This window comes from Mustela erminea, chromosome 12 (assembly GCF_009829155.1).
Source record: "Mustela erminea isolate mMusErm1 chromosome 12, mMusErm1.Pri, whole genome shotgun sequence".
Taxonomy (NCBI): domain Eukaryota; kingdom Metazoa; phylum Chordata; class Mammalia; order Carnivora; family Mustelidae; genus Mustela; species Mustela erminea.
In genome coordinates this window covers 89,294,827-89,320,644 of record NC_045625.1, presented here as the reverse complement: position 1 = coordinate 89,320,644, position 25,818 = coordinate 89,294,827, and the positions used below count along the sequence as shown (strand labels likewise).

At 53.2% G+C, this 25,818-nt stretch overlaps 1 protein-coding gene and 1 long non-coding RNA gene across 3 annotated transcripts in view; both read left to right on the top strand.

The window, feature by feature from the left end:
* Positions 1 to 180: 180 nt before the first annotated feature.
* LOC116570153 lies at positions 181 to 3,646 on the top strand. Its single transcript, XR_004277297.1, has 3 exons — positions 181 to 194; positions 606 to 608; positions 3,505 to 3,646. It is a non-coding gene; the product is annotated as an uncharacterized LOC116570153 (long non-coding RNA).
* A 5,985-nt stretch (positions 3,647 to 9,631) lies between these two features.
* The window catches only part of BICD2 (BICD cargo adaptor 2), a 42,246-nt gene continuing 26,059 nt past the window's right edge, over positions 9,632 to 25,818 (top strand). For both annotated transcript variants that reach the window (XM_032306834.1, XM_032306833.1), the window contains exon 1: positions 9,632 to 10,013. In XM_032306834.1, coding sequence (XP_032162725.1) covers positions 9,774 to 10,013 — 240 coding nt within the window. In that variant the 5' untranslated portion in view covers positions 9,632 to 9,773. The remainder of the gene's footprint in view (positions 10,014 to 25,818) is intronic.

Here is a 25,818-nt window from a genome sequence, read left to right as displayed (position 1 = left end):
ACTGAGTTCAAGTTTCAAAGCATTGTGGTCTGACCATATGCAGGGAATGATCCTGATCTTCTAGTATCAGTTGAGACCTGATTTGTGACTCAATATGTGATCTACTTGGAGAATGTTCCATGTGCACTCGAGAAGAACGTGTATTCTGTTGCTTTGGGATGGAACATTCAGAATGTATCTGTGATGTCCATCTGGTCCGGGGTGTCATTCAAAGCCCTTGTTTCCTGGCTGATCTTCTGCTTAGGTGATGCACTTCAGTGAGTGGGATGTTAATGTTCCCTACTGTTATTGTATTATTATCAATGTGCTTCTCTAATTTTGTTATTAGTTGACTTATGTAATTAATTGGCTGCTCTCATGTTCAGGGCATAAATATTTACAATTGTCAGATCTTCTTGTTGGATAGAGCCTTTAATTATGATATAGTGTCTTTCCTCATCTCTTATTACAGTCTTTGGTTTAAAATCTAGTTTCTCTGATATAAGGATTGCCACCCCAGCTCTCTTTTGATGTCCATTAGCATGGTAAATTGTTTTCCACCCCCTCACTTTCAAACTGGAGATATCTTTGCATCTAAAACGAGTATTTTGCAAACAAAATATCAGTGGGTCTTGCTTTTTTTTTTTTTTTTAGAGATTTTTTTTTTATTTATTTGACAGGCAGAGATTACAAGTAGGCAGAGAGGCAGGCAGAGAGAGAGAGGAGGAAGCAGGCTCTCCACTGAGCAGAGAGCCCGATGCGGGGCTCGATCCCAGGAACCTGGGATCATGACCTGAGCCGAAGGCAGAGGCTTTAACCCACTGAGCCACCCAGGCGCCCCCAGTGGGTCTTGCTTTTATATCCTTTCTGATACCCTGTGTCTTTTGACTGGGGGCATTTAGCCCATTTACATTCAGAGCAACTATTGAAAGATATGAATTAATGCCATTATATTACCTGTAAAGTGACCGTTACTGTAGATTTTCTCTGTTCCTTTCTTGTCTGAGTTACTTTTGGGCTCTCTCTTTGCTTAAAGGATCCCTTTTATTTTATTTATTTATTTTTTAAAGATTTTATTTATTTGACAGACAGAGATCACAAGTAGGCAGAGAGACAGGCAGAGAGAGGAGGAAGCAGGTTCTCCACTGAGCAGAGAGCCCAATGCAGGGCTCGATCCCTGGACCCAGGGATCATGACCTGAGCCAAAGGCAGAGGTTTTAACCCACTGAGCCACCCAGGTGCCCTCAAAGGATTCCTTTTAATATTTCTTGTAGGGCTATTTGGTGATCACAAATTCTTTTAATTTCTGTTTGTCCTGAAAGCTTTTTATCTCTCCTACTACTCTGAATGATCTCTCCTAGCTAGTTATAGTATTCTTGGCTGCATGTTTTTCTTGTTTAGTTCTCTGAATATATCATGGCAGTTTTTTCTGGCGTGCCAGGTCATTGTGGATAGGTCTTCTGCCAGTCTAATGTTTCTGCCTGTGTAGATTACAGACCTCCTGTCTGAGGTGTTTTCAGAATTTTTTCTTTGTCTCTGAGATTTGCAAATTTCACTATTATATGTTGGATGTTGGCCTATTTCTATCGATTTTGAAGGGGTTTCTTTGTGCCTTCTGCACTTGGATGCCTGTTTCTTTCCCCGGATTAGGGAAGGTACCTGCTGTAATTTGCTCCAAATTCCTGCTGCCTCCCTCTTTCCTCTTCTTCTGGGATGCCAATTATTCTAATATTGTTTCATCTTATGGTGTCACATGTCTCAAATTCTTCCATTGTCATCCGGTAGTTGCTCATCTCTCTTTACTCAACTTCTCTATTCTCCATCATTTTGTTCTCTATTTCACTAATTCTCTTTTCTGCCTCATTTATTCTACCAGTTAGAACCTCCATTTTTTTAATTGCATCTCATTAATAGCCTTTTTTATTTTGACTTGATTAGATGTTACTTCTTTTATTTCTTCAGAAGGGGATTCTCTAGTGTCTTCTGTGCCTTTTCCAAGCCCAGCTAATATCTTTATATCATTATTTTGAACTCTAGTTCTGATGTCTTACTTATATCCCTACTGATTAGGTCCCTGGCAGTCAGTACTGCCTCTAGTTCTTCTTCTTCTTTTTTTTTTTTTTTTTAAAGATTTTATTTATTTGACAGAGATCACAAGTAGGCAGAGAGGCAGGCAGAGAGAGAGGAAGGAAGCAGGCTCCCTGCTGAGCAGAAAGCCGGATGCGGGGCTCCATCCCACGATCCTGGGATCATGACCCGAGCCGAAGGCGGAGCTTAACCCACTGAGCGACCCAGGCACCCCTCTAGTTCTCTTTCTTGAGGTGAGTTTTTCCATCTTGTCATTCAGTCCAGAGAAGAGATGAACAAGAGGGAAAAAATATACTCAAATGGCAACAAAAACCTCAGAGAAATATATACTAAAGAAATCAGATGATATCTGACACTGAAAAAAATTTTTTTTAATTAAAAAAAAAGAGAGAGAGAGAGAATATGATCAGACAGGTGAATAGAACAGAGCAATGCAGTGCATCCTGGGTAATTTGGCCTGTTTGTTAGAAAACTAGATCCCAAAACTGTAAAGAAAGAAAAAATTATATGTGTACAAAAATAAAATTAAATACAATGAAAAGATAGAATGTAACTATAAAAATGAAAGTTAAAAAAGACTTTAAAATAGTTGATAAAATAAGAAATTCATTGAAAAAGGAAAGTGAAAAGAAATTAAAATTGAAAGACTAAGGTGTCATGAGGGAGCAAGAACATGAATTCTATATACTATTTTCCCCTAGTGCTAGAGTTTTGGAGTTTTGTGTGATCGGTGAACTTGGTCTTGGCTGGATGTTCCTGATAATCTTTGGGGGAGGGGCCTATTGTGCTGATTCTCAGGTGTCTTTGCCCGAGGCAGAATTGCACTGCCCTTGCCAGGGGCCAGGCAAAGTAAGTAGCTCCAGATTGCTTGAGGTGGCTTTTGTTCCCTGAAGGCTTTCCACCCGCTTTAGTGCATGAGAATGACATTGGTGGCCCCCCAATCTCCAGTCCCAGAGCTGAAAGACTGCCCCCTCCATGTGTCCTTAGGAAAAAGCAGCCAACCACTCCTGTCTCCCTGGTCTCTGTCCGCACTCTGTGCTCAACCCAGCCTGTGACCAAACATTCCTATCTCAGGCTCGGGTGACCCCATTTCAAGTCCCCAAACCCTGCAGACTCCTGTGGCACATACCCATGCTGCTCCTCCTGGGGGGGAGGGAGGGACTATCACTCCAGTTCTGCCACTTGCTGGGCCCCTGTTTGCAAAGCAGTCACCAGACTGTGTGGGGTTCAAGGTTTATGGCAACCCCGAGCTGAAGGCGCACACTTGGGCTCACTGATTGCAGCCAGCTGCCCCACTCCGGTACCGGGAATTTCACTGGACTCAGGCCCTTTCATTCTTTCTGAGACCCTGGATCCTGAGACCACACTGTCCCAGCTAGGGTTCCACCCCCTACTTCGCCACCTGAGTACCTTTCAGGCAGGGACGTCCCTTACCAGAGCAGACTTCTAAAAGTTCCGATTTTGTGGTCTGCTGCTCTGTCACTTTCCGGTATCTGGCTGATGGAGGCTCCTTCCTCGTGCTTTATCCTACCATATATCTCCTCGGATCTACGTCTCCTCACCTCCTACCTTGCAGAAAGTGGTCACTTTTCCGTGTGCTGAGTTGCAGGCTTTCTTTTCTTAGATCTCCTGTTGAGTTCACAGGCGTTCAGAATGATCTGACAGCTAGCTGGCCGAATTCCTGGGACCAGACCGAACTAAGGTCTCCTACTTCTCCGCCATCTTGCACTCCTATTATTCTTGTTGCCAAGAACTGAATTGTTTCCCCCCGCCAATGCACATGTCCGAACCCAAACCCTTGGTGCGCCGGTAGAGAAGAGCCTAGAGGAGTTGATAAAGGTTAAATGAGGTTAGTAGGGTGGGGCTCCAGTCCAAAGGGTTAGTGCCTTTAGAAGAAGAAAGAGGAGGAGGAGGAGGAGAGGGAGGGAGAGGGGAGGTGCCAGAGCTCACTCTCTGCCACAGGAGCACACAGGGAGAAGATTGCCATCTACAAGCCAGGAAGAGGCCTCACCAGAACCCAACCGTGCTGCCACCCTGATATGGAACAACCTCTTGGACTGTGAGAAATAAATGTCTGTTTTGTAAGCTGTCCAGTCTGTGGTGTGTTGCTTTGGTAGCCCAAGCTGGCATGGACATTGCCGGTGTTGGTGGCACCCTTATTAAAGTGCAGTGTTCTTGCAGGAAGATTTCCCCTTCCCCTGCTGCTCTCCCTCCTGACCCCTCCTCCCACCCTCCTCCTGCCCCCTGAAAATCCTTCCCCTTAGGCCTGCCCCTGGCAGGGTCTGCAGGCGCAGAGCTAAATGCGGCCAGCAGAGGGCGCCAGCTGCCAGAGTTCCTAGGGTTGACTTCCAAGTCCACCTACCCTCAGGAGTTCCAGATGTCAGATCTTGTCGTTTGAAAGACTTTCTCCCTTCTGTTCTTAATTTTGTCCTCTGGAGCACAGATTTTAAATTTGAGGTGGGGTTCCAACTTCATTCTTTTGTCTGTGGATCTCCTGTTGTCCCCAAAGGATCTGCTGAAAATCAATGCACCATGAAAGTGAGGGTTAATTTCTGTACTCTTGATTTTATTCCATTGATCAATTTCTGCAAAAAAAAAAAAAAAAAAAAGAAAAAGGAAAGAAAAGAAAAGAAAGAAAGAAAGAAAAAAGAAAAAAAAGCCAGCTGGCATTTTGATAAGGATTGTTTGAAATCTGTAAATCAATTTGAGAAGTTTATCAGAACTTCAAAAGGCAAAAGGGGCCCTATGGAGGAGTGGAGGTCCTTGGAAACAATCCTCATTGTTGGGTGATAATTCCAATTGGATGCCGCCCATCAGAGCTGTCCTGACTCAAGCAAGAGGACCCCCACCACTGGTCACTGGAAAGCAGAGGTGAGGTCCTGGCAAGAAAGCCCAAGAGACAGAGGTGTCCCCTCATTAGTCAGAGGCCAGCCTGGGAAAGGTGCCCAAAGCAGCTCCCATCCCAGCAGCTGTATCAACTAAACCACTAAGGCGACCGTAACTCAGCAACTTTTACCAACTGTACTGTCTTCCTCCTATGAGCCCTAAAGGTGAGGATATTTATTGCTACAATGATGTATCTGTAAAAGATCAGAAACAACCTAAGTGTCCATCAGTGGAGTGGAAGTATGTCTTACCTGCACCACAGAGAAGTATGCAGCCATAAAAGGGATTGCTGAGAGGAACCAATGAGTATCATACACTCTTGCTTTGTTTAAAGGAGAAGTAATCTGTCTGTGTATCTCCTTGAAGGGGGCTTACTTTTCTCTGTGTATTTCTTTCACGTACAAATATATGTGATTTTGATATCATTAGTTTCTTTTGTCTCTGATGGAAATAAACACTTAAAGATTCCATTTATTTATTTGAGAGAGAGTGAGAGAGATCACAGAAGGGGAGGGAGAAGTGTGGGGCTGGATCCCAGGACCCTGGGATCTTGACCTGAGCTGAAGTCAGATGCTTAACGGACTGACACTCAGGTGCCCCCAGAAATGAGCACTTTGGATTAAGACCCTGTTCATCAGATTAAAGCCACATTGTATTTTCTTTTCTTTTTTTTTTTTTAAAGATTTTATTTATTTGACAGAGAGAAATCACAAGTAGACGGAGAGGCAGGCAGAGAGAGAGAGGGAAGCAGGCTCCCTGCTGAGCATAGAGCCCGATGCGGGACTCGATCCCAGGACCCTGAGATCATGACCTGAGCGGAAGGCAGCGGCTTAACCCACTGAGCCACCCAGGCGCCCCCACATTGTATTTTCTGTTTATATTTCTCAGTTATGTGTTTTGTAACTCTAGTACAATATCACAAAGAGGAGGCTGGCATGGCTACTAGCCACCCATTTAAGTCAGATCTTCCTGGGTTTACATATAGTCACTAAGTGTGTTCTGTGCAATTTTATCAAGTGTGTATTTTCATGTCACACATCAGAGCAAGACACAGAACATGTCTGTGACCACAAGAGTCCCTTACTTTGCTCTTTTATGTGCTCACATACCCTCCCCAACTCCAGCCCCTGGCAATCACTCATGTGTTCTCCATTTCCTTAATTTTGTCATTTCAAGAGTGTCATATAGATGGAATCCTACATTGCATAACCTTTTGGGATTGGCTTTTTTTACTTGGTGTAATTCTCTGGATATTCACCCAGATTGTTGTGGATTCCATAGCTCATTCCTTTTATTGCAGAGTAGTATCTCATGGTACAAGTGTACCCTGGTGGTTTTTTTTTTTTTTTTTAAACTATTAACCTGATGAAAGATATTTTGGGTTGTTTCTGGTTTGGGATTTTTACAAATAAGTCTGCTGTGAACATCTGTGTACACATTTTTAAAAAAATATTTATTTATTTATTTGACAGACAGAGATCACAAGTAGGCAGAAAGGCAGGCAGAGAGAGAGAGGGACGTGGGCTCCCCACCGAGCAGAGAGCCTGATGCGAGACTCGATCCTAGGACCCTGAGATCATGACCTGAGCCAAAGGCAGCGGTCCAACCCACTGAGCCACCCAGGCGCCCTGTGTACACATTTTTATGTGAAAACAAGTTCTCATTTCTTTACGATAAATGTCCAGGAGTGAAATTATTGAGTCTAGTGGCAAGAGCACGTTCTGTTTTATAGGAAAAAGACAAAGGCAGTGTATGAATGATTGTTTCTCTGCATCTTTGCCAGCATTTCTTGCTGCCATCATTTTTTTTCTATTTTAGCCATTATGATAGGTGTGTAGTTCATGTTCTTTTATTTTTTGTATATTTTTTGGATTAAAAAAAAATTAAGAAATCTCTACACCCAACATGGAACTCAAACACAACCCCTAGATCAAGAGTCATATACTCTACCAACTGAGCCAGGCACTACTGTAGTTGTATATTCTTTTAAATTGAAATTCTAAACATGTGGATATTACCTAAAAACCATACAGAGTTTTCAAAAGTAAATTCATGCAGGCAGACACATGAGAGCAACCGGTAAGTGGGATACCAATAGATCAACTCAAAATAAGATGTAGGTCGCAGACCTGTACCCCTGGGGTTAATAATACATTATATGTTTATTTAAAAAATTTAAAAATTAAAACAAAATAAGATGTAGGTCAAAGTATGAGGTCAGAATTCACGTCCACTGGTCATGTATCTATTCCCAGTACGGACAGCCACCCGGAAGTTAAGCGACACTCTAATGGCAGCCTGACACATCAGAGAAGAGACAGGGAAATGATTTGTTTTATGAAGATAATGTCATTCCAACAAGGAAACATGAAAATTTTCACTAAAAGAATTTCAAAATAGATGTAGAAGCCTAGAGCATATCGAGCAGTGTGTGCACCACTCCACTCCAACTGCCACCAACTGCTTCTTCCATTAACCTCATTGCCCCTTCTTCTGGAATAAAATAAACTCAATGCATCCTGTGTTCCACCTGTAAATACTTTGGGATGTATTCATATCCCAAAGGGCATTTTCTTATGTATTAAGCACACCTAATGCTCAAGGAAAAGTAATTGCCCACACTGCTGTCACCATTCAAATCGCAGTGATTCCACTTCTCTTCCAGTTCTGTGGGCAATGCGCAAGGCCCTTGCAAGGCCCGGTTCCAGAGCTAAGTGCACAGGAACCCTCTCTTCTGTTTCCTTCCCTACTTAACACACCGTATGTCATTCAGTTCCACTTAGCCCTATCTTTTTTTTTTTTTTTTAGATGTTATTTATTTATTTGACAGAGGTAGGCAGAGAGGCAGGAAGAGGCGGTGGGGGGGATGTGGGGTGGTGGGGGAGGAGATGGGGAAGCAGGCTCCCTGCTGAGCGTAAAGCCCTATGCGGGGCTTGATCCCACGATCCTGAGATCATGACCTGAGCTGAAGGCAGAGGCCTAACCCACTGAGACACCCAGGTGCCCCTTAGCCCTATCTTCTTAACCAGGAGTGTTTGAAAACTTTCATATGCCTTTAGGAATAACTTCTTTAAAAACCATTTCTTTCTTTCTTTCTTTCTTTTCTTTTTTTTTTTTTTTTAAAGATTTTACTTATTTGACACAGAGAGAGAAATCACAAGTAGGCAGAGAAGCAGGCAGAGAGAGATAGGGGAGGAAGCAGGCTCCCTGCGGAGCAGAGAGCCCGATCTCAGGACCCTGGGATCACGACCTGATCCGAAGGCAGAGGCTTTAACCCGATGAGCCACCCAGGCACCTAAAACCCATTTATTTCTTTTGAACATTAATGCAAAAATCCTCAACAAAATCCTCACCAACCAAATTCTGTCACATGTTAAAAGGATTATAAACCACGGTCAAAAGGGATTTATTCCCACAATGCAAGGATGGTTCAACATAGGAAAACCAACCAATATAAGGCATGCCTGGGTGGCTAGGTCAGTTAAGCGGCTGCCTTTGGCTCAGGTCATGATTCTAGGGTCCTGAGATTGAGTGTGGCATTGGGCTCCCTTTTCCCTCTCCCTCTGCCCTTCTCCTTGCTCAGGCTCTCTCTCTCCTTTTCAAATAAATAAATAAAACCTAAAAAAAGAAAGAAAGAAAGAAGGAAAATCAGCTACCATAAGACACTACATTGAAGAATAAAGGGGGAAAACCCCACATAATCATCTCAATTGATGCAGAAAACCATATAATAAAGTCCAATACCCCTTTATGATAAAAACACTCAACAGACTAGGAATAGAAAGGAACTTCCTTGAAATGATAAAGACTATATATGAAAAACCCGGTGAACATCATACTCAAGGGTGAGAGACTGAAAGCTTTCTTCCTAAGATCAGGAAGACAACAAGGATGCCCGCTGTACTCACTTCTGTTCCACAGAGCCCTGGAAGTCCTAGCCACAGCAATCAGACAAGAAAAAGGAACGAAAGGTATCCAGATTGGACCCGGATAAGTAAAACTGCAGATGACACTATATTCCATGGAGAAAGCCCTGGGTTCCACACCAAAACCCAGAGAAGCTATTAGAGCTAATAAACAGGTTCAGTGACATTACAGGACAACAGACCGACACACAGAAACTCCAGAGCACTTCTACACACTAACAATAAACAAGCTAATAAGGAAATCAAGAAAACAATGCCACTTACAAGAGCATAAAAAACCACGTAAGGGTTAAACCAAGGAGGTAAAGAGTGTAGTCTGAAAATGAAAAATCACGGCTGAAAGAAATGGAGGAAGACACCAAAGCGGGAGACCTTTTGTGTCCGCCTCCGCGGGGCAGTGGGATGCCAACCTCGTTGGGCATGACCGCCAGGCAGCAGGCACCCGTGGGGGCGAGGGCGGGACTACAGCCCCCACAATACCTCCGGGGGCTGCCGGTGGCCTAGGCCAGAGCCAATCACGGCTCGGCGGCGGCGCTGGGCACGACGGGTCTTGTAGTGGGACCGGGAGGCGGGACGAAGGCCCCCACAATACTCGCGGAGGCGGTGACGGAAGCAATGGCGTTAGAAGGGATCCGGCTCAGTGCGGCCGCAGGCCAATCACGGCCGAGCCCGGCCGCGCGGGGCACGACGGGCCTTGTAGTCGGTGCGGGAGGGACTACGGCCCCCACAGTGCCTCGCGCGGCACGGAGCTCACCGCGGCTGCGCGGCGGCGGCCGGGGCGCCGTCGGGCTGGGCGGCGGCGGCGGCGCTGGCGGTGGCGGCGACGACGGCGGCGGCGGACGGGAACCTGGCCTGAACCTCGCTGAGAGCAGCGGTAGCCGGCCGCGGGCCACCATGTCGGCGCCGTCGGAGGAGGAGGAGTACGCGCGGCTGGTGATGGAGGCGCAGCCCGAGTGGCTGCGCGCCGAGGTGAAGCGGCTGTCGCACGAGCTGGCCGAGACCACGCGCGAGAAGATCCAGGCGGCCGAGTACGGGCTGGCGGTGCTGGAGGAGAAGCACCAGCTCAAGCTGCAGTTCGAGGAGCTGGAGGTGGACTACGAGGCCATCCGCGGCGAGATGGAGCAGCTCAAGGAGGTGAGGAGCGGGGGCGGCGCCGCGCCCCGGCCGACCCCGGACCCCGGGCTGGCAGAGCCCTGGGCAGCTCTGCGGCCCGGCCGGGCCAGCACTGCGGCGCCCGGGGTCAGGGTGTCCGGTCCGCTAGGCAGTGCTGCCGTGGCCCGCACGTGTGGACGGCGCGCATGCGAGAGTTCGGGCCGCTGCGGGTGGGGCCGTGTAGCCAGCCTGTTTGCTTCTGGCTGCAGGCCTCGGCGCGGGTGGGACGGTGTCCTCTGCGGCGTTTGGCTTCCTGGGTTGGGGGATGGGGGCGTGGGACGGATGCAGGTAGCTGGCTGGGAGAGGCCAGGCCTGGGTCCCCGTCACCTCCAGGCAGACGGGTTCTCCTCTCCTCCGTGAGCGCCCTGAGGCCGGAAAAGGGCCGCAACAAGGGCTTGCCTTGAATGTGGTCATTTTAGGATACCTGGCATCCCCCTTGTCCTAGGCTCAGCTCCGCAACTGCCCCCCTCATCACTTCTCTGGGATGCAGTACTTCTCCCGCCTACTTCCTGTCTTGGCTGCCTTGGCCGCTGTCCCAGGGTCTGGTGACAGGTCTGTGGGTGTTTGTCCCCGAAAGAGCCTTGTGTCTCCTGTGATTCTTGCCCCCGGATGAGGTGGGACCCCCCAGGGTGCCTTCTGGCCCTCCGGAGAGCTGGGCAGGCCTTCCTTGAGGCAGTTCTGGGTGACTTAAACAGCGTTTCTCTTCCAGGGCTCGGTGACTGTTCGGTCCTGTTGTGGGGGTGGGCAGGAAGAAGTTGCTTTCTGGGGGGAACATCCAGGTTTGGATGCAGGCCCAGCTCTTTGCTGGAGTTGGGATTGTGGGATGGAGCCCTAGCTTTTCCTTCTGCAGCATTGCAGGAGGAATGCCACTCCACCCAGGAAAGAGTGGTCTGAGAGTTGTATATTTGAAAAGGCCGTGCATGGTCAGATGTGTGGCCTCTTGTTTTTTTCTAACAGTGTGCTGTTCCCCACCGGACACGTCCCCTTACTCAGTTGGGCTATTAGCCCTTGGTCTTGGGATCCACCATGCTTTCTGCCTTCCTGACTGCCTACCTCCCCGCATGTCTGCTCCCAGTGGCCTCAGGGAGGTGCCTGTAATGTTCAGAGCCTCCCTGCCTCACTGGGGACACTAGTAGGGTCCTCTTCTGATAGTGAGGAGGAGAAAATGTATTAGTCCTCACAGGCACTTAGATCTGTGCTAGGCAAAGCAGGTGTTTGGTTGGTATCGGTAAACTGACCCAACGGCGGTGGCCGGGGGGGCAGGTGGCAGCACATCAGACCCGTGGTCCTGTCATCTGCCAGCAGGTTGTGGCGCCTCCATGGAGCCAAGATTGGCTGGCATGTGGCCCCTCCCACAAAGGCCGCATGTTCATATGTGGGTTGAGGGGATGCACCAGTGGAGGGAGGCGGGGGGCGGTGAGAATACAGAGCGGGAGCGCCTTTGGCCCCCTTCTGGTCTCTGGTCCTCCCCCCTCCCCTTGCTTGCTGAGCACCTGCCCACCCCTCACCCCAGCAGCAGGCACAGTCCCTTTCTGTGTTGACAAGCTCACATTCATGTCCAGTTTAGGAACAGACCAGAACGGACTGTAGCAGAAAGAACCAGTCCCCACTTAGAGGCCATTCAGTTGTCAGCTCTTCACTGTCACAGACACAGATGTTTTGACCAGTGCAAGAATTTTGGCTCCGTTTTGTGGGGTGTGTCTGGAGGGTGGATCCCGAGGGAAATCAGGAGGACGGTGTGTCAGTCCCCACACGTGTTCTTTAAGTGCCTGCTTACTTAGTTTGATGTCACCTCCCAGCTCCTGCAGGAACCTGCCCCTTAGCCTTGGACACCGGGCTCTACGGTCGGGAACCCTGGCTCCTCCCACTGTAGGTGTGGCGAGAACAGTTGAGCTGAAGCCGGAGGAAGGAGCTTCAGAGCCTCAGACCCGCTGTGGGAAGTGGGAAGCGCTCTCCTCAGCCTCGTTCACTGTAGTCGGGGTCTTACTTGGATATGTTAACTCTAATATTTTAATAATCAAGATTTAAGGTGACCAGTTTTGTTGGGTCTTTTTTTTCTTCAGTAGAGACGTGAGCCATTTTTGTTCTTTTAAGACTTAGTTTCTCAAACTAGAGTTGGTTCGGTTGCTGACAAACTGTATTTCAGACAGGGTGTTCGTGCTGCTGTGCCCAGCCTTTGTAGACGGTCCTGTTTGTGAGGGAGGGAGGCCGGCTGGCCACAGGTGAGTGGCTGTGTGCCCAGGCCCAGGGCGAGTGGGCCGCTGTTCTTACGGGCCCGGTCCATCCCAAGTCCCAGTGTCCCCTCCCTGCTCTGGGCGGAAGAGAATCGCTGGCCTCTGGTCAGGCGTGTGGTGCTTCCTGTCCTGAGCGGCCAGGTGCTCATCTCTCTCTCTACCGTCTGCTGCGTCTTCAGGTTGGGGGGGGGGGTAGATGTGTTGGGTGGGAGCTCCTGCCTGCTGGGGTCCCGTAGGTGCCCTGAGTGGGTGGTCCTTGGCCTCGGGGAGTGGGGCCTGGAGGGCGTGTAGGGTCAGTGTAGTGTCAGTGCCCTTGCTGCCTTGGGCGCAGCCTCGAGCTCTTGTTGGCGCAGCATACCTAGGTCCTGGGAAGCAGCAGGCGGAATTGGCAGGCTGGGCACAGTGCCCGGCACCCAGTAAGTGCTTACTTCGTGTTTGCTAGCTAGTGTCGTCAGCTCCTTCCCTCAGGCCTGGCTCCCCTCCCCGCTGTCCCCACAGTCCCCACAGTGCCCTGGATTGGGTGGCAGAGCCTGCGGTCCGGGGCCCCGGCTGGGCCTGGCTCACCCTGCACTACCGCGCTGTGTCTGCTCTTGCCCCCCCGCCTCTCCCGTCTCCTGGAACGCCCACGGGCCTGCCCGGCTGCCCGCCTGCCCGCCTGCCCTTCCGGGCCTGGGTACCTCTCACCGCTGCGTCCCCTCTGGACTTACCTGAGTCCGTCTCAGCGCTGGTGTGTCCGGTCCTGCCGGGCCTCAAGGGCCTGGGCAGAGCTAGTGGGGCGCTGCTCTGTCTCCTGCACTCAGGCCTCCCTCCCTCTCCTAGCCTCCTCTCCCAGTGGATGGGGAAACTGAGGTATGGATGAGTGGGGGTGACCACTCTGAACAGACTCCTCAGGCACTGGGTCCCCTCAGGGTCTTTGCGTAGAAGTTAGAGCTCTGAGTCAGTTTAGTCCCACAGAGCAGGGTGCTGTGAAGGCCTCCCCGTGCCCCACTGACTCCTACAGGTCCCACACCCATCCTTGGGGTCATTTGTCCTTCTACGGCTGGAGAAGCTGAGGCACAGAGAAGCTGAGTTTTGCTCAAGGCACTGAGCCTGTGTGGCCTGCCCCTGTTCCTGCTGGGGGGGTGGGGTTGGAGGCCGCCTCAAGTGTTTGCTTGGGGTGGGAAGAGCCCTGACTTGGCTGAAGCCTGTGGGGATTCTCCTAGAAGATGGAGCAGAGTCTTTGGGGCTGAAGCCCCCCTGCACGTTCTGGGCTGCTGTGTGGTGGCCGTTCTGCCGTGGGTGGGAAGGGGCCTGACTTGGGGCAGAAGGTGGGGTGTGGTTTGCCCTGGGGGCATAGAGGTGGCCATGCACACAAGGTCCAGACAGTCGAGGGAGGCAGCTGCGGGGGAGCAGGGACGGTGACCAGCTGGCTCCTGTGGCTGCGCTTGCTGGCTGCCCCACACCCCGCCGCCTGGGGACTGTGTGTCAGGCGGGGCTCGCAAAGCCATCATGAGGGCTTTTCGTTAGAAATGCCAGACAGAGTCTCTGGTGTTGCCCCCCTGGCCCCTCCTCTCCTGTCCATGGTAACTGGCTGTGACTGAGCTGCTTCCTGGGATGGGTACAGCCCCGGCAGGGAAGGGGGCGCTGCACATGCCTTCCAGGGCCACGGTCTCCACGCTGGCCCTGAGGGAGAGGGTGGGCCCCGCCTGGCCCTGGACGAGCTGCTCTGGCTGTCGGGGTCGGGGCGGAGGACTGCGGCTCGGGGCTTGGGGGCGGCCAGAGCCTCTGGAGCACACGGACAGGCGGTGGTTCGAGTGAGCAGTGGCCAGGGCCACACGGACTCCTGCTGGACTTCCCTGTCGCCTCAGGGACCCTGGCCCGTCCTGGGGGGGAGGAGATGAGTTTCCCTGTCAGTGAGGGGCAGCCGCCCGCAGTCACAGTTGTCGCAGCGGCATGCTGGGTGACATGCCGCTGCACACGGGGGATATAGAGAGATTGGCTGCGTCCGAGCCAGTGAGGAGAGGCTGGCGGGTGGGCAGGGGCTGGACAGGGCCCTGCAGGCTGTGACGGGCAAGGCATTCCCGGGCCCGGAGCCCGCCCCCACAGCAGGAAGACCGAGAGCTGGGGTTGCAGGGTCACAGGGTCGCAGGGCCATCGGGCTCAGGCAGGAGGTCTGGGGCCTGGTTTCCTTTTTAGAGGTTAGTATTTTTTTTTTTTTTAAGATTTTATTTATTTATTTGACAGAGAGAAATCACAAGTAGATGGAGAGGCAGGCAGAGAGAGAGAGAGGGAAGCAGGCTCCCTGCTGAGCAGAGAGCCCGATGCGGGACTCGATCCCAGGACCCTGAGATCATGACCTGAGCCGAAGGCAGCGGCTTAACCCACTGAGCCACCCAGGCGCCCTAGAGGTTAGTATGTTTTAAAAACCGTATGTCGGGGCGCCTGGGTGGCTCAGTGGGTTAAAGCCTCTGCCTTTGGCTCAGGTCATGATCCCAGGGTTTTGGGATCGAGCCCCACGTCGGGCTCTCTACTCTGCGGGGAGCCTGCTTCCTCCCCTCTCTCTCTCTGCCTGCCTCTCTGCCTACTTGTGATTTCTCTCTCTGTCAAATAAATAAAATCTTTTAAAAAAAAATAAATAAAAATCGTATGTCTGTTTGAGAAGCGTCAGCAGGTAGCCGTAAGCAGTGTGTGTGCGGGGATTCAGGAGGTGATTGATGGCGAGCATGGGGAAAGGCGTGCTATTTCTATTTGCCAGATGTTTTCTTCCCATGGACATGGGGCAGCTGTACAAGCTACTCCGAAAAGCAGGAAGCGGCAGCTGTAACAGCTTCCAAAGACACACAGTTCAGTCTCACGGTCTGGGTTGCAGAAGAGCAGGTTTAATTCATGTGAACACAGATTGGGTTTCCGTGGGTTCAGAAGACGCCGTGTGCTTCTGGTCACTCGCTGCGCTGTGTGAAACTGTTGGGTTTTACGGGTTTGTCTGCATGGCACCCCTGCTAAGGGTTTCTACCTTTAGGGGAAGTTTCAAGCAGAACCCAAGCAGAGGGAATTGTGCGGTGGGCATGTGTGTTCTGCCTGGGTCTGTGGCTCCGGCTCTCTCCTTCCTGGGCTGGCTTCTCTGTAAGCGCGGCTGAGTCGGGCTGAGAAAAATAAGGGCTGTAAGGTAAACGTTTTGTAGCATTCACGGGTGAATTTGCGTATCTGACGAAGTTAACGATTCCTTGACATTGTCGTGATCTCTGGTCAGCATTGGGATTTCCCTGTTGGACTCAGAAATGTTGCTTTAGGGGTCCTTTGTTTGCATCTATAGCCGAGCAGGGTCGGCTGGGTGCCCCTGGCTGAGGGGCACCTTACCAACCACTGTCACTTTACCAACCAGCCTGCTGGCACCTGTCCTGAGGCTGCCCATCTTGCCTCCCACCACACCTGGGGCTGTTCTCTCCCACAGGCCCCACTCTTATGTTTGTGTTCCTTTTTCTTTTTTTCTTTAAAGATTTTATTTATTTGACAGAGATCACAAGTAGGCAGAGAGGCAGGTAGGCAGGGGAGCAGGTCCCCTGCTCAGCAGACATCCTGATGTGGGACTTGATCCCAGGACCCTGAGATCATGACTTGAACCAAAGGCTAGAGGCTTAACCCACTGAGCCACCCAGGCGCCCCTGTGTTCCTTTTTCTTAAAAAGTTGGTGGGATTGCTGCCTTCTGCTGGTTGGTGGCCTGGCTCCTGGGTCACCTGTCCAGCACGCCTTCTTGCACCTTCTCTGCCCACCAGGGCTCATGCTGACCGATCGGTGTGTCCTGGCCAATGCAGAGCAGTGCCAGCTCTCTGTGACCATGTTCCACATGTGGGGACCTGGCTCAGAGCAAGGGCTCATGGCCCATGCTGTATGCCAGCAAGGCTTGATGTGACCCCAGTGGCCCCCCTCCCTGGGCCTCAGTGTCCCGGCATCCCGGAAGCCCTGGCAGTGATGGTGTGAGGGTGGCCCCATGCTGTCCCGTGGGCCTCGGCCATTGGCTGCCTGCGGTCCCCTGGGCATGCTCCTCTGTCCTTCTCCACACCCCATCCTGTGTGCACTGCAGGGGTCCAGGCTTGTCCGCCAACCTGAGGGGCTCCCTGGATGCCCTAGAGCTCTAACCTGGGGTGCTCAGAGGGCATGTTGGCCCCAGGATGGGGCAGGGCCGGGCTCTCCGCTGTCACCCTGTCGTCACCTGGTGCAAAGGCAGAGACTGCAGGTGCTCAACCGGCTAGGGAGGGCAGATCCCATAGCGGCCTAGGAGCAAGCTGTGGCCAGCACTGATGTCCCCCGACTTTGTCATTGTGGCCAGCCTGGTGAAGCAGTCCCTTCTGCTACAGTATCTGTTCCGGAAATGGGTGAGGTTTGAGGAACAGAGGGAGCTGGTGGGAGCTCAGCCTTTGCTCATGTGGTCTTGTCCCCAGCACCCCATGTGGGATCCCACAAGACAGACCCACGTGTCCTCAGGCTCTTCCTGGTTGTGGCAGGTTCTCAGACTTTCTTTGTTTGTGGTGACCTTGACAGTCTTGAGGAGCACTGTCCCTCAGTTGGGATTTGTCTCCTGTGTTTCTCGGGCTTGGGGTGGGGTGATGATGTGTTTTTGGGAGGAGGGTCTCAGCCGTGAAGAGCTCTTCTCACCACATCGCTTCCTGGGTTTGCCGGGTCTCCTCCGCCAGGGCACCGCTTCCCCCTTTCAAACAGACGCCTCCTGGATGGGAGCGTCTGTGTACGTGGTTTGGGATTTTTCTGCATGGGAGACCTGGCTCTTCCCTGTTTATTGAGTTACTCATCCACGGGCTTATATTGGTCGTGGCTCACAGACACTTCGTGTACGTTTGTGTGAGGTTCCAGGACTCCTGATTTGGTCGCTCACTTGTTCCCGCTTGGGCCCTGGCGGCTCTCGCATTTGCTCCTGTGCCCCTGACACTCCTTGTCACCATTGTCCATCCTTCCGTGCCTTCCCTCCCCTCCTCCCCCTCCATTCCCCGCTTCCCTCCCTCCTTCGTCACTCCCTCCCTCCTTCCTTCCTTCCTTAGCAACCTTTTGGTGCCCCCGAGTACTCCAGGCTCATCCGTGCCCCAGTCCTGGAACCGGTCATTTCTTCCAGGAGCCTGGTTTCTTCTGTTGGAGAGGGTGTTAGAAGCCAAGATCTGAGGGCACCTGCGTGGCTGAGTCTGTTAAGCGTCTGCCCTCTGCTCGCGTCACGATCCCAGGGTCCTGGGACGGGGCTCCACACTGGGCTCCCAGCTCAGCGGGGAATCAGGTTCTCCCTCTCCCTATGCCCCTCCCCTGCTTGTGTGCTCGCTCTTTCTCTCTCTCTCAAAAAATAAAATAAAATCTTAAAAAAAGAAAAAAACAAGAAGCAGCAGCAGCAAGATCTGGGTGCTGGGTGTTTGCTGCGGCTGCAGAGTCACTGCCTCCACGCCCTCGCGGCCGACAGAGCCGGGCGACAGGTGTGGGTACAGCAGCCAGTGCACACGCGCATCTACAGACATTTCTAGATGGAGCCGCCTGGGTACTATTAAGCTGAACGTGGATTCATACCGATGTCTCCAGCTCTAGCCCCGCCGCGTGTGTCGTTCCGGCTGCCTCGCCTTGCTCGACCACAGCCTCCCTCCAGCAGCGAGACCCCGGGCTCCACCACCCGCCACGCAGACACGTAACCGCTCTGTCCCAGTGCAGGTGCGCAGGAGGGTCACAGCTGCTGACTTGTGCCCGTGTCACCTAGAGCCGAGGGCTTCTGTGCCTTTGATCTTCTGTACTCAACTTAGTTCCAAACAAGGTACTTGAGCAAGCTCCATGTTCCCCGACCCCTCCCGTGAGGTGGCTTCATCCACTCGAAATAGCTAGACTGGTCGGCGCTCGTGTTCCCTCCTAGGGTCCCCCAGCTTCTTCAGGGATTTTCCTGTGGCTTTACCACAGTCGTCCATTCACACCGGGCATCTTGGATGCTTCCAGCTTTGCACGATTATGAATAAATCTGTCACAAACATCTGCGTGCAAATTTTGCGTGGGGTAGGTTTTCAGCCCTTTTGGGGTCAGTACCCAGACGTGTGATTGCTGGATTGAGTACGTTTAGTTTTGCGGGAAACCCCCGGACGCTCCCACAGTGGCTGCGCAGTCTGCGTCTCTGCAACCCGACCCCACGTGCCCGCTGCTCCGCGTCCTCACCAGCGTTTGGTGTGGCCAGTGCTCTGGATGTTGGACACTCCGGAAGGTGGAGTGGCGTCTTGTTGGTGTCCCCAGATGGCACTCGATGCACAGCAGCTTGTCGCGTGCTTGTTTGCTGTCTGTGTCCTTGGTGAGGTATCGGCACTCATTTTTGGCTCATTTGAAAATTGAGTTGTTTCTTACTGTTTTAGGCGGTCTTTATCTATTTTGGACACAAGTCCTAGTTTTCGAGTAATTTCTCCCAGTCTGTGGCTGGTCTTTTCACTCTTGTAGCAGGGTCTTTCACAGAACGGTTTCAGTTTTGTGCCATCTTGCTTTTGTGGGTTGTGCTTTTTTTTTTTTTTTTTTTTAAAGATTTTTATTTATTTATTTAATAGACACAGAGAGAGAGGGAACACAAGCAGGGGGAGTGGGTGAGGGAGAAGCAGGCTACCCGCTGAGCAGGGAGCCTGACTCGGGCCTTGATTCCAGGACCCTGGGATCATGACCTGACCCGCAGACAGACGCCAATAACAGAGTCCCTCAGGCGCCCCCGGGTTGTGCTTTTGGTGCCGAGATCTGCATCACCAAACCCAGGATTATCCCAATTCTGTGTTTCTGTCTGGGAGTTCTTTTGGTTTGCATTTTGTTTTTTGGTGAGGGGTTTGGTTTTCAGTTAGTTTTTGTGAAGCGCATAAGATGTGTCCAGATGCACTTCTTCACGTGGGGGTGTCGGGTGTGGCAGCACCATCTGTTGCAGGGACAAGACTGTCTTCTGCTCTGGTGTGTCACCCCGCCCCCGCCCATGGTCATTTCGGTGTATACGGGAACTGCCCGCACTCTGTTTGTCCCATTGTTCTGTGCAGTTACTCTTTTGATCATATCCCACTCTCCTGACGGTGTGCTAGTGGGTTCACTGGGCTTCCGTCGCTTCATGTGTCCCCTCAGCCCTGCGGTTTTGTGGTATGACTCTGCGCACCTGACTGGGGCCTGTTCCCCAGGCCTCAGCCCTGTGCTGATGGAGTTGGTTATGGTCCCTGACAACTGTGACTGTGATTTTTTAAAAATCTTGACAAAAAATAACAATGCACGTGGTTAAAAAGGAAAGTCACTAGCACAGTCGGTAAGGTTCTTGATAAAAGACCAGTGTGCTAGTCTGTGTCCCCGTGAAGGCCGGCCGCAGGACAGTGTCTTCATGTAATTTTTCATTCCCTTGGGATTCAGCTCAGCGAGGGTTGACTTTCTTCCTGATAAACCAACCCAGTGATCTGCTTAACAGTCTGTGCATTTGATCCAGGCAGTAGTGGGGGGTGCGCATGTGGGGTCAGTCAGTGGGGTTGGACCCGAGACCCAGTACCCCTGGGTGTTCCACTGGCTGCCTGCACCAGGGGCTGCTCCGTCACTCCAGAAGTGTTTGGGTTTGGGTAACCCCACTGTCACCTCAGGTGCCCGGCACCCTCCAGGAGTCTCTTTCCAGCCTGCTGGGCCCCGGGTCCAGCCTCCCCCTGTGGCTGCTCCTTGTCGCCAGCTTTGGGACAGGTCTGCAGGCACCCACTGGACTTAACGGTCGGCCCAGGTGGGGCTCCCACGTGCTCTTGCTGCCAAGTACACCTCTCTCTGCGCTCTCTCAGTGCCCCCCTTCCACCGGGGGATGCCCTGGGCTCGCACCGGCTGAGGCCTGGAATGCCTCCGACCACTATGCGGCTGCGAAGCTTGGAGAGAGAGTGCGTCTAGGCTCGCGCTTCCGGGCGGCAGTCAGCTGCGGTTTACGGGGTCGCTGCTGCACATGACGCGGTGCTGGTGCTGTGGTCGTGGCCATGAGATGGCCCCGGGCAGTCTGCATGGAGGGCGTCGTGGAGCGTGGTGTGGATCATGTGCATGCATGTGTGTATGTCAGCACAGCACACGACGGCCCGAAAACTGCACCCCTACGGATAGCCGCGAGGCGGGGAGACCAGACAGCTGGCATCAGTACAGGGCCCTGGCTGTCACCCAGGGGGTTCTTCCCTCTCTTCCCGGGTGGAGCAGTGTCCTCTCTCCTCGGGGGGTGGGAGCCCCTCGCGGCAGGTGATCCCGCACCTGTTCCTTGGGGGCACCTGGGGCTAACCCTGCCAGGGTGAGCGTGACAGAATGCCAGATGTGGGGGACACTCCCCCCTCAGACTCACTGTCTCGCCTTGGCCACAGCCACGTCTGTCCCCAAAAGTTGCAGGCTCTGGGTCCTGAGGTAGAGTCTGGCCACTGGCTGACCATGTGGCTTGCTGGGTGTCCCTTCACCACAGGGCGAATAACGGAGAAGATGTGCTGAGATTGGAGACAGAGCAAGCCGGCCCAGCGCAGGCTGCTCTCCTGGTGTTTCCGGCCCAGGCCATCCTGGGGACACAGGGCAGATGGGAGCTGGACAGCTGCCCCTCCTGCCATGACTGCAGGCTGCTGAATGAGGTTTGTGGTGGGCGGCCAGCTGCGGTGGGAACATGGGGCCTTGTCCTCTGGCCCAGGACTGGCCTCCAGGTCCCTGGGTGGTAGAGCCCGGGTCCCTAGGGACCGCCGCCAGCTCTGGGGCTCAGCTGGCCAGAAGCCTGCCTGCTGACACTGAGGCAATTAGGGTGTAATCTTCTCTAAATGCACCCGATTCTGGCTAAATCCCTACCGCCCAGGAGTGGATTCCCAGTTTTCTAAAAGCAGCTTAATGTTTGGATGCTGCCCAGGACAGCTGGGGTGTGTGGTTGGCAGTGGGACAAGTGTGTGTGGATGGGGGGGGTGCGGGGGGGGTGGTGACAGCCATCCACAGGCAGCTGGATTCTGTTCCCATGTGGGCATCAGTCCTCGGGTCCGGTTCATCTGATCCCCACAGTCAGTGTACAGGTGCTTCCGGGGAAACTGAGGCCAAAAGCCACATAGTGGGGAGGGTGGGTTAATGGAGGACAGATGTCCCACAGGGATCCCCTGGGCCTGGGACAGGGATGGACCCTTGACATGCCGGTTTGATGGATAAGGGTTATCAGCCGGGGAGAGTTTGTGTGAGTATGCCCACAGCCTCCATCTGCCCCCCGTTCCCGGGAGGAGGCCCCCAGTCCCAAGAGGAAGTCCTTGTTCCTGGGAGGGGACTCCCAAGTCCACGAGGGGACTGCCCCCACTTCCAAGGGGAGGTTTCCAATCCAAAGAGGTCTGCTCTCTGGCTCCCGCAGAACCCTCCCCCTCCTAACCTTTAGCATCTCCAGCCCTCCCAGCAGACTGTTGTCCCCACCCACTTCTGATACGACCCCTTTACCCCCCACCCCCATCCCCACAGTGTCCCCATGTCCCCCTGGCCATCCATAGGCATTTACGGAGCATCTGTCACTTGCCAGGCATGGGCTCGCTTGATCCCACCAAGGAGGGGCACGCTTGGTGCAAGGCACGGGTGCCCTGGGCCCACTGGTGTTTGGATTCACTGTGAGGTGGGGCTGGACCCTTCTTCACACGGTGGGCCGCATCAGTCCAGGTGGGATGCATCTCAGGGGTTGGAAGACGATTCCGGAGCAACTCTGGCTACTGCCCTGATTACTTACTGTCTTGTAAGCAGCCCCCATGTTTTACATGGATGCGTAACTCACCTATGAGGAGACAGAGTTGCCTGTGCTCGCTGGCTGTCCCCCAGCAGTGTCCCCAGCAGCATCCCCAGCAGGTGCCTTCCACCCCACATGGCCCCAGGAGCCTTGCTGGCCTCTGTGGTAATTAGATTCTCTTGCAGGCCTTTGTGTTAATGGTTGGCTTCCTAGCTGGGCCGGGGGCCAAGTCGGTGCCTGAGTCAGCAACACCTCCCCCTTGGGGATGTTGGGGTCACCAGTGTGCAGGGCTCTGTGTGCACCTACACTCTCACCTTTCCTGGTGATTCCCATGAGTGCAACCCATCTGCCCTTGTCCAGGACAGACACGCACGGACAGCCACCCTGGTCCCCTGGCAAGAAGGCTGAGCCCTCCTCGGGCTCTGCTGCTTGAGTTACCCAGCGCCGGGGGTGCAGGGCCATGTGCCAGGAGGGAGATAATCTCCGTAAGTCGTGTGAAGTGGGACTAAGGACCAGCGTGACCAGCCTTAGCCAGATCTGGGGATTAACAGGCACTGCCCCAGTAAACCACAGCATTCCAGATTCCAGGCCTGACACCCCAAGACTGGGAAGCACTGCCTAGCAGGTGCACCTGCACCTGTGAACAGATGTTTCTGGCTCCCTGGGTGATTTTGAGGCAAGGCAGCTAAACAGAGCAGGTGCTGGATCTGCCTGCCAACCCCTGCCTCTTTCCTGCCTTCTCTGGCGGTCGCACCTGGGAGATGATACGGAGTCCCTTGCTCTCAGAGTCGGGTTTCTCTCGCCTGTGCAAGGAGATCCCCCATGAGAGAGAAGCTAGTGGGCTCCCGTTGGCGCACACTGTAAAGTGTTCCGGGCTCGGGTTTTGCCTGCCCTCTCCCCCGGGACTCTCCTATCTGTGGCATCTCCTCCCCGGACCCTGTCAGAGTCAGAAGGGTGCAGAGGCCCAGTGGGGGGCTGGGGGCTTGGGGACTGAGCCACCCTGCTGAGCATGGCTGTGGGCTGGGCCATGGAGCTGTTCTGGGTGCTGTGTGGGGACCACTTGTGCCTCAGGGCCGTCCTCAGGGACATCTGCCCTGGACGCATCCCTTGGCTGCTGGCTCCAGCCCTTCTCATGTGCCCCTGCCGCGCGTCTTTTGTTGACTAGCCGGTTGGAGACACTCCTTTGTGGAGAGCCTGTTTGGGACCATCACCAGTGTTTCTGGAAGGTGTCGGCCTATTTCTTACTGATGCGGGGGGCTCTTCGTAGTTTGGACGTGGAACCTTCTGTCATGGGGCAGTGATCTGTTCTGACGCTGGTGTGGGGGAGGAGTGGCGGAGGTGGGTGGCCCAGGGGCCCCGTGGTCCTCGGCCGGGGACAGCTGAGGCCTCCACCTCTTCCTTACCTTCGTCCTCCCAAAAACCTGAAGGCGAATCCTCCTGAGAACTTGGAGACTGGCGTTAAGGGAGACGATACAGTGAAGACACTGCTGGGAATGGTGGCGAGTCTTGTTACTCTTCTGGGTCTTTCAGCGGGACGGGACCTCCACCCACTGGGACGCTAATCAGGGACAGCAGCTGATGACGATGTGGAGAAATCAGAACCCACATTTGGCTGGTGGGAGGTAAGATGGGGCAGCTGCCTTGGCAAATGGTGTGGGGGTCCTCGCAGCGTTAAACACAGAGTTACCACATGACCTAGCGGTCTGCTCCTGCGGGACTGCCCCAGACAGCGGCCCCAGCGGGCACACAGCACCAGCATCCTGAGCAGCCCCGAAGCGCCGGTACGTGCCGCATGTGGGTGAACCTTAGGTGAATCTTGGACCGTGATGCTTGGCGAGAGGCCAGTCACGGCAGTCATGTCCTGGGAGGTGCCCCTTCTGGAAAGTGTCCCTGCCGACAGACCAGCAGACATGGATATACCCTGGTGGTTTTCAGTGTCTGGGGCAGGGGAGCTGGGGAGCGACGCTGGTAGGGGTGAGGTCTTCTTTTCTGGGTGATGAGAACATGGCAGTCATGATGATGGTCACGCCACCCTTTGAATATACTAAAGTCTGCTGAGTTGTATCCACGGAAAGGGTGCTCCCCCTCCTGCCGGACTTGTCCTTTCCTCTAAGTCTTGGGGTTCTAGTTAAGGTAGTGTCTAAGGGTTAATGTTCTTGATGGTGAGATGATAAATTGTTCCTTATTACGGACCCCTATCCTAACAGCTTGCTTTGACAGGATTGGAGAGCTCTCGAGCTTTCCGGAGGTGTTCCTCGGTGCGTTTCCTAGGTGAGATTGTCACCTCGCATCCTTCTGTGTCTTCTAACCTTTGTCCCCTGTGGGCGCAGGTTCTCTTCCCTTGTCCTTTCCAGGGGTGGGACCCCAGGGCTTGATTGATATTTATTCACGCACTCGCTCTTGGCTAGCGTCAGTGCTCATCTTTCTGGGTGCGTTTGTTTGCTGATGCCCAAATGTTCTCGTAAGGATGTCAGGAAGAAAGCTGGCCGGTCCATTTTTGTAGAGCTTTGGTGGGAAGGCGAGGCCAGTCATCGCCAGCGCATCTCGGTGTGGGTGGTGTTCTTGCTTCCTTCCACGCGTTACTCCGTCTGCGGCAGGAATGTGTGTAGTCCAGACTCTGACACCGCTGTATGACCCGCTCAGTATACCGGCTTGCTTACGCTGAGCCCTGGCGCCTGGTCAGTCTTTTTATAAAACTGAATTGTGATTAGTGCTGCTGGCTTGGTGCTCCCGGGGAAGCGTAGCTGCTGCTTGGGGCCTCCCAAGTCTCTCTGCGCACATTCCGTGTGGGTATCCTTGGGCCTCCTGTGCAGGGAGGATTGGGGGAGCTCCTGGATGAGCGTGTCCACTGAGTCCAGGGTCACCGCCCCTCTGCCCTGTCCTGTGTGGGGAGGGGACGTGGCAGTGAGCAGCAAGGCGCTGGGGTCCAGCCCGGCCCGGCCCTGCCCCAGCAAGCACATCACCTTGGGATGCGGGAGCACTGGCCTCTGGGTGCCTGACAGAGAGGCAGATACCCCACGCAGACCACCACCCTGGGTAAAACCATCGCCGGCTTCGTCGCTTTTGTTTTTTTATTTTGCTTTCGGGCTTTTGTTGTGACACTTCCTTTTTCTGAGACTTTTGTCTGTTTACTTTGTTGAGTCTCTGTGTTTCTTTTTATCACTAACGTGTATTTTTAGCACACCTCCCTCCCCCAGCACAATACTGTTTTGGCAGTGATCCCCCGAGTGCTGATAGGAGATGTTTCTGGGTTTTGTTCACTCGGTTTCCTGGTGTGTGTTCTGGATGGCCTCCTCTTTGCAGGGATTAGCGAAGGGATCGATTTTCCTGTGTTTGGGTGTGTGCTAATACATTTTTAAATAGCTTTTATTTTTTGAGAGCAGTTTTAGATTTTTGGAAAACTTGAGGCATCTATTTTGGTCTTGCTCTAGCGTGGCCCACAACATGCACATTGACTTCTGTTGATACTATGGTGAGGTCAGCCCATCCCGTTGCCCTGCCGTTTCCTTAGGGAAATGCTCTCATTGGAAAGAACCTTGTGCCTCCCGTGTGGGATCACTGTTGTGTCTTCTCTATGTTGAGGCTGTTTCTGATTGACTTGCGTGGTGCTGAACACCCCCAGACCTTGGATCTTTGTGAGTCGATACGTTCTGCAGTGTTCAGTATTTTGTGCCCGACTGTTCACGCCAGTGACTGCCGTGTGGCTAGGATTGACCCATCTGTGATGGAGAATTTACTCTCTTAGTGCTGTAAAATCTTTATCCCAAACCACCACTCCTGGGCTTGTATCTGTATCCAGTTCCCGGGCCTCAGCCCGGCCTGGTGTTGGATGAGGCTCCTGTGGGGCTGGGGGGCTCCTGC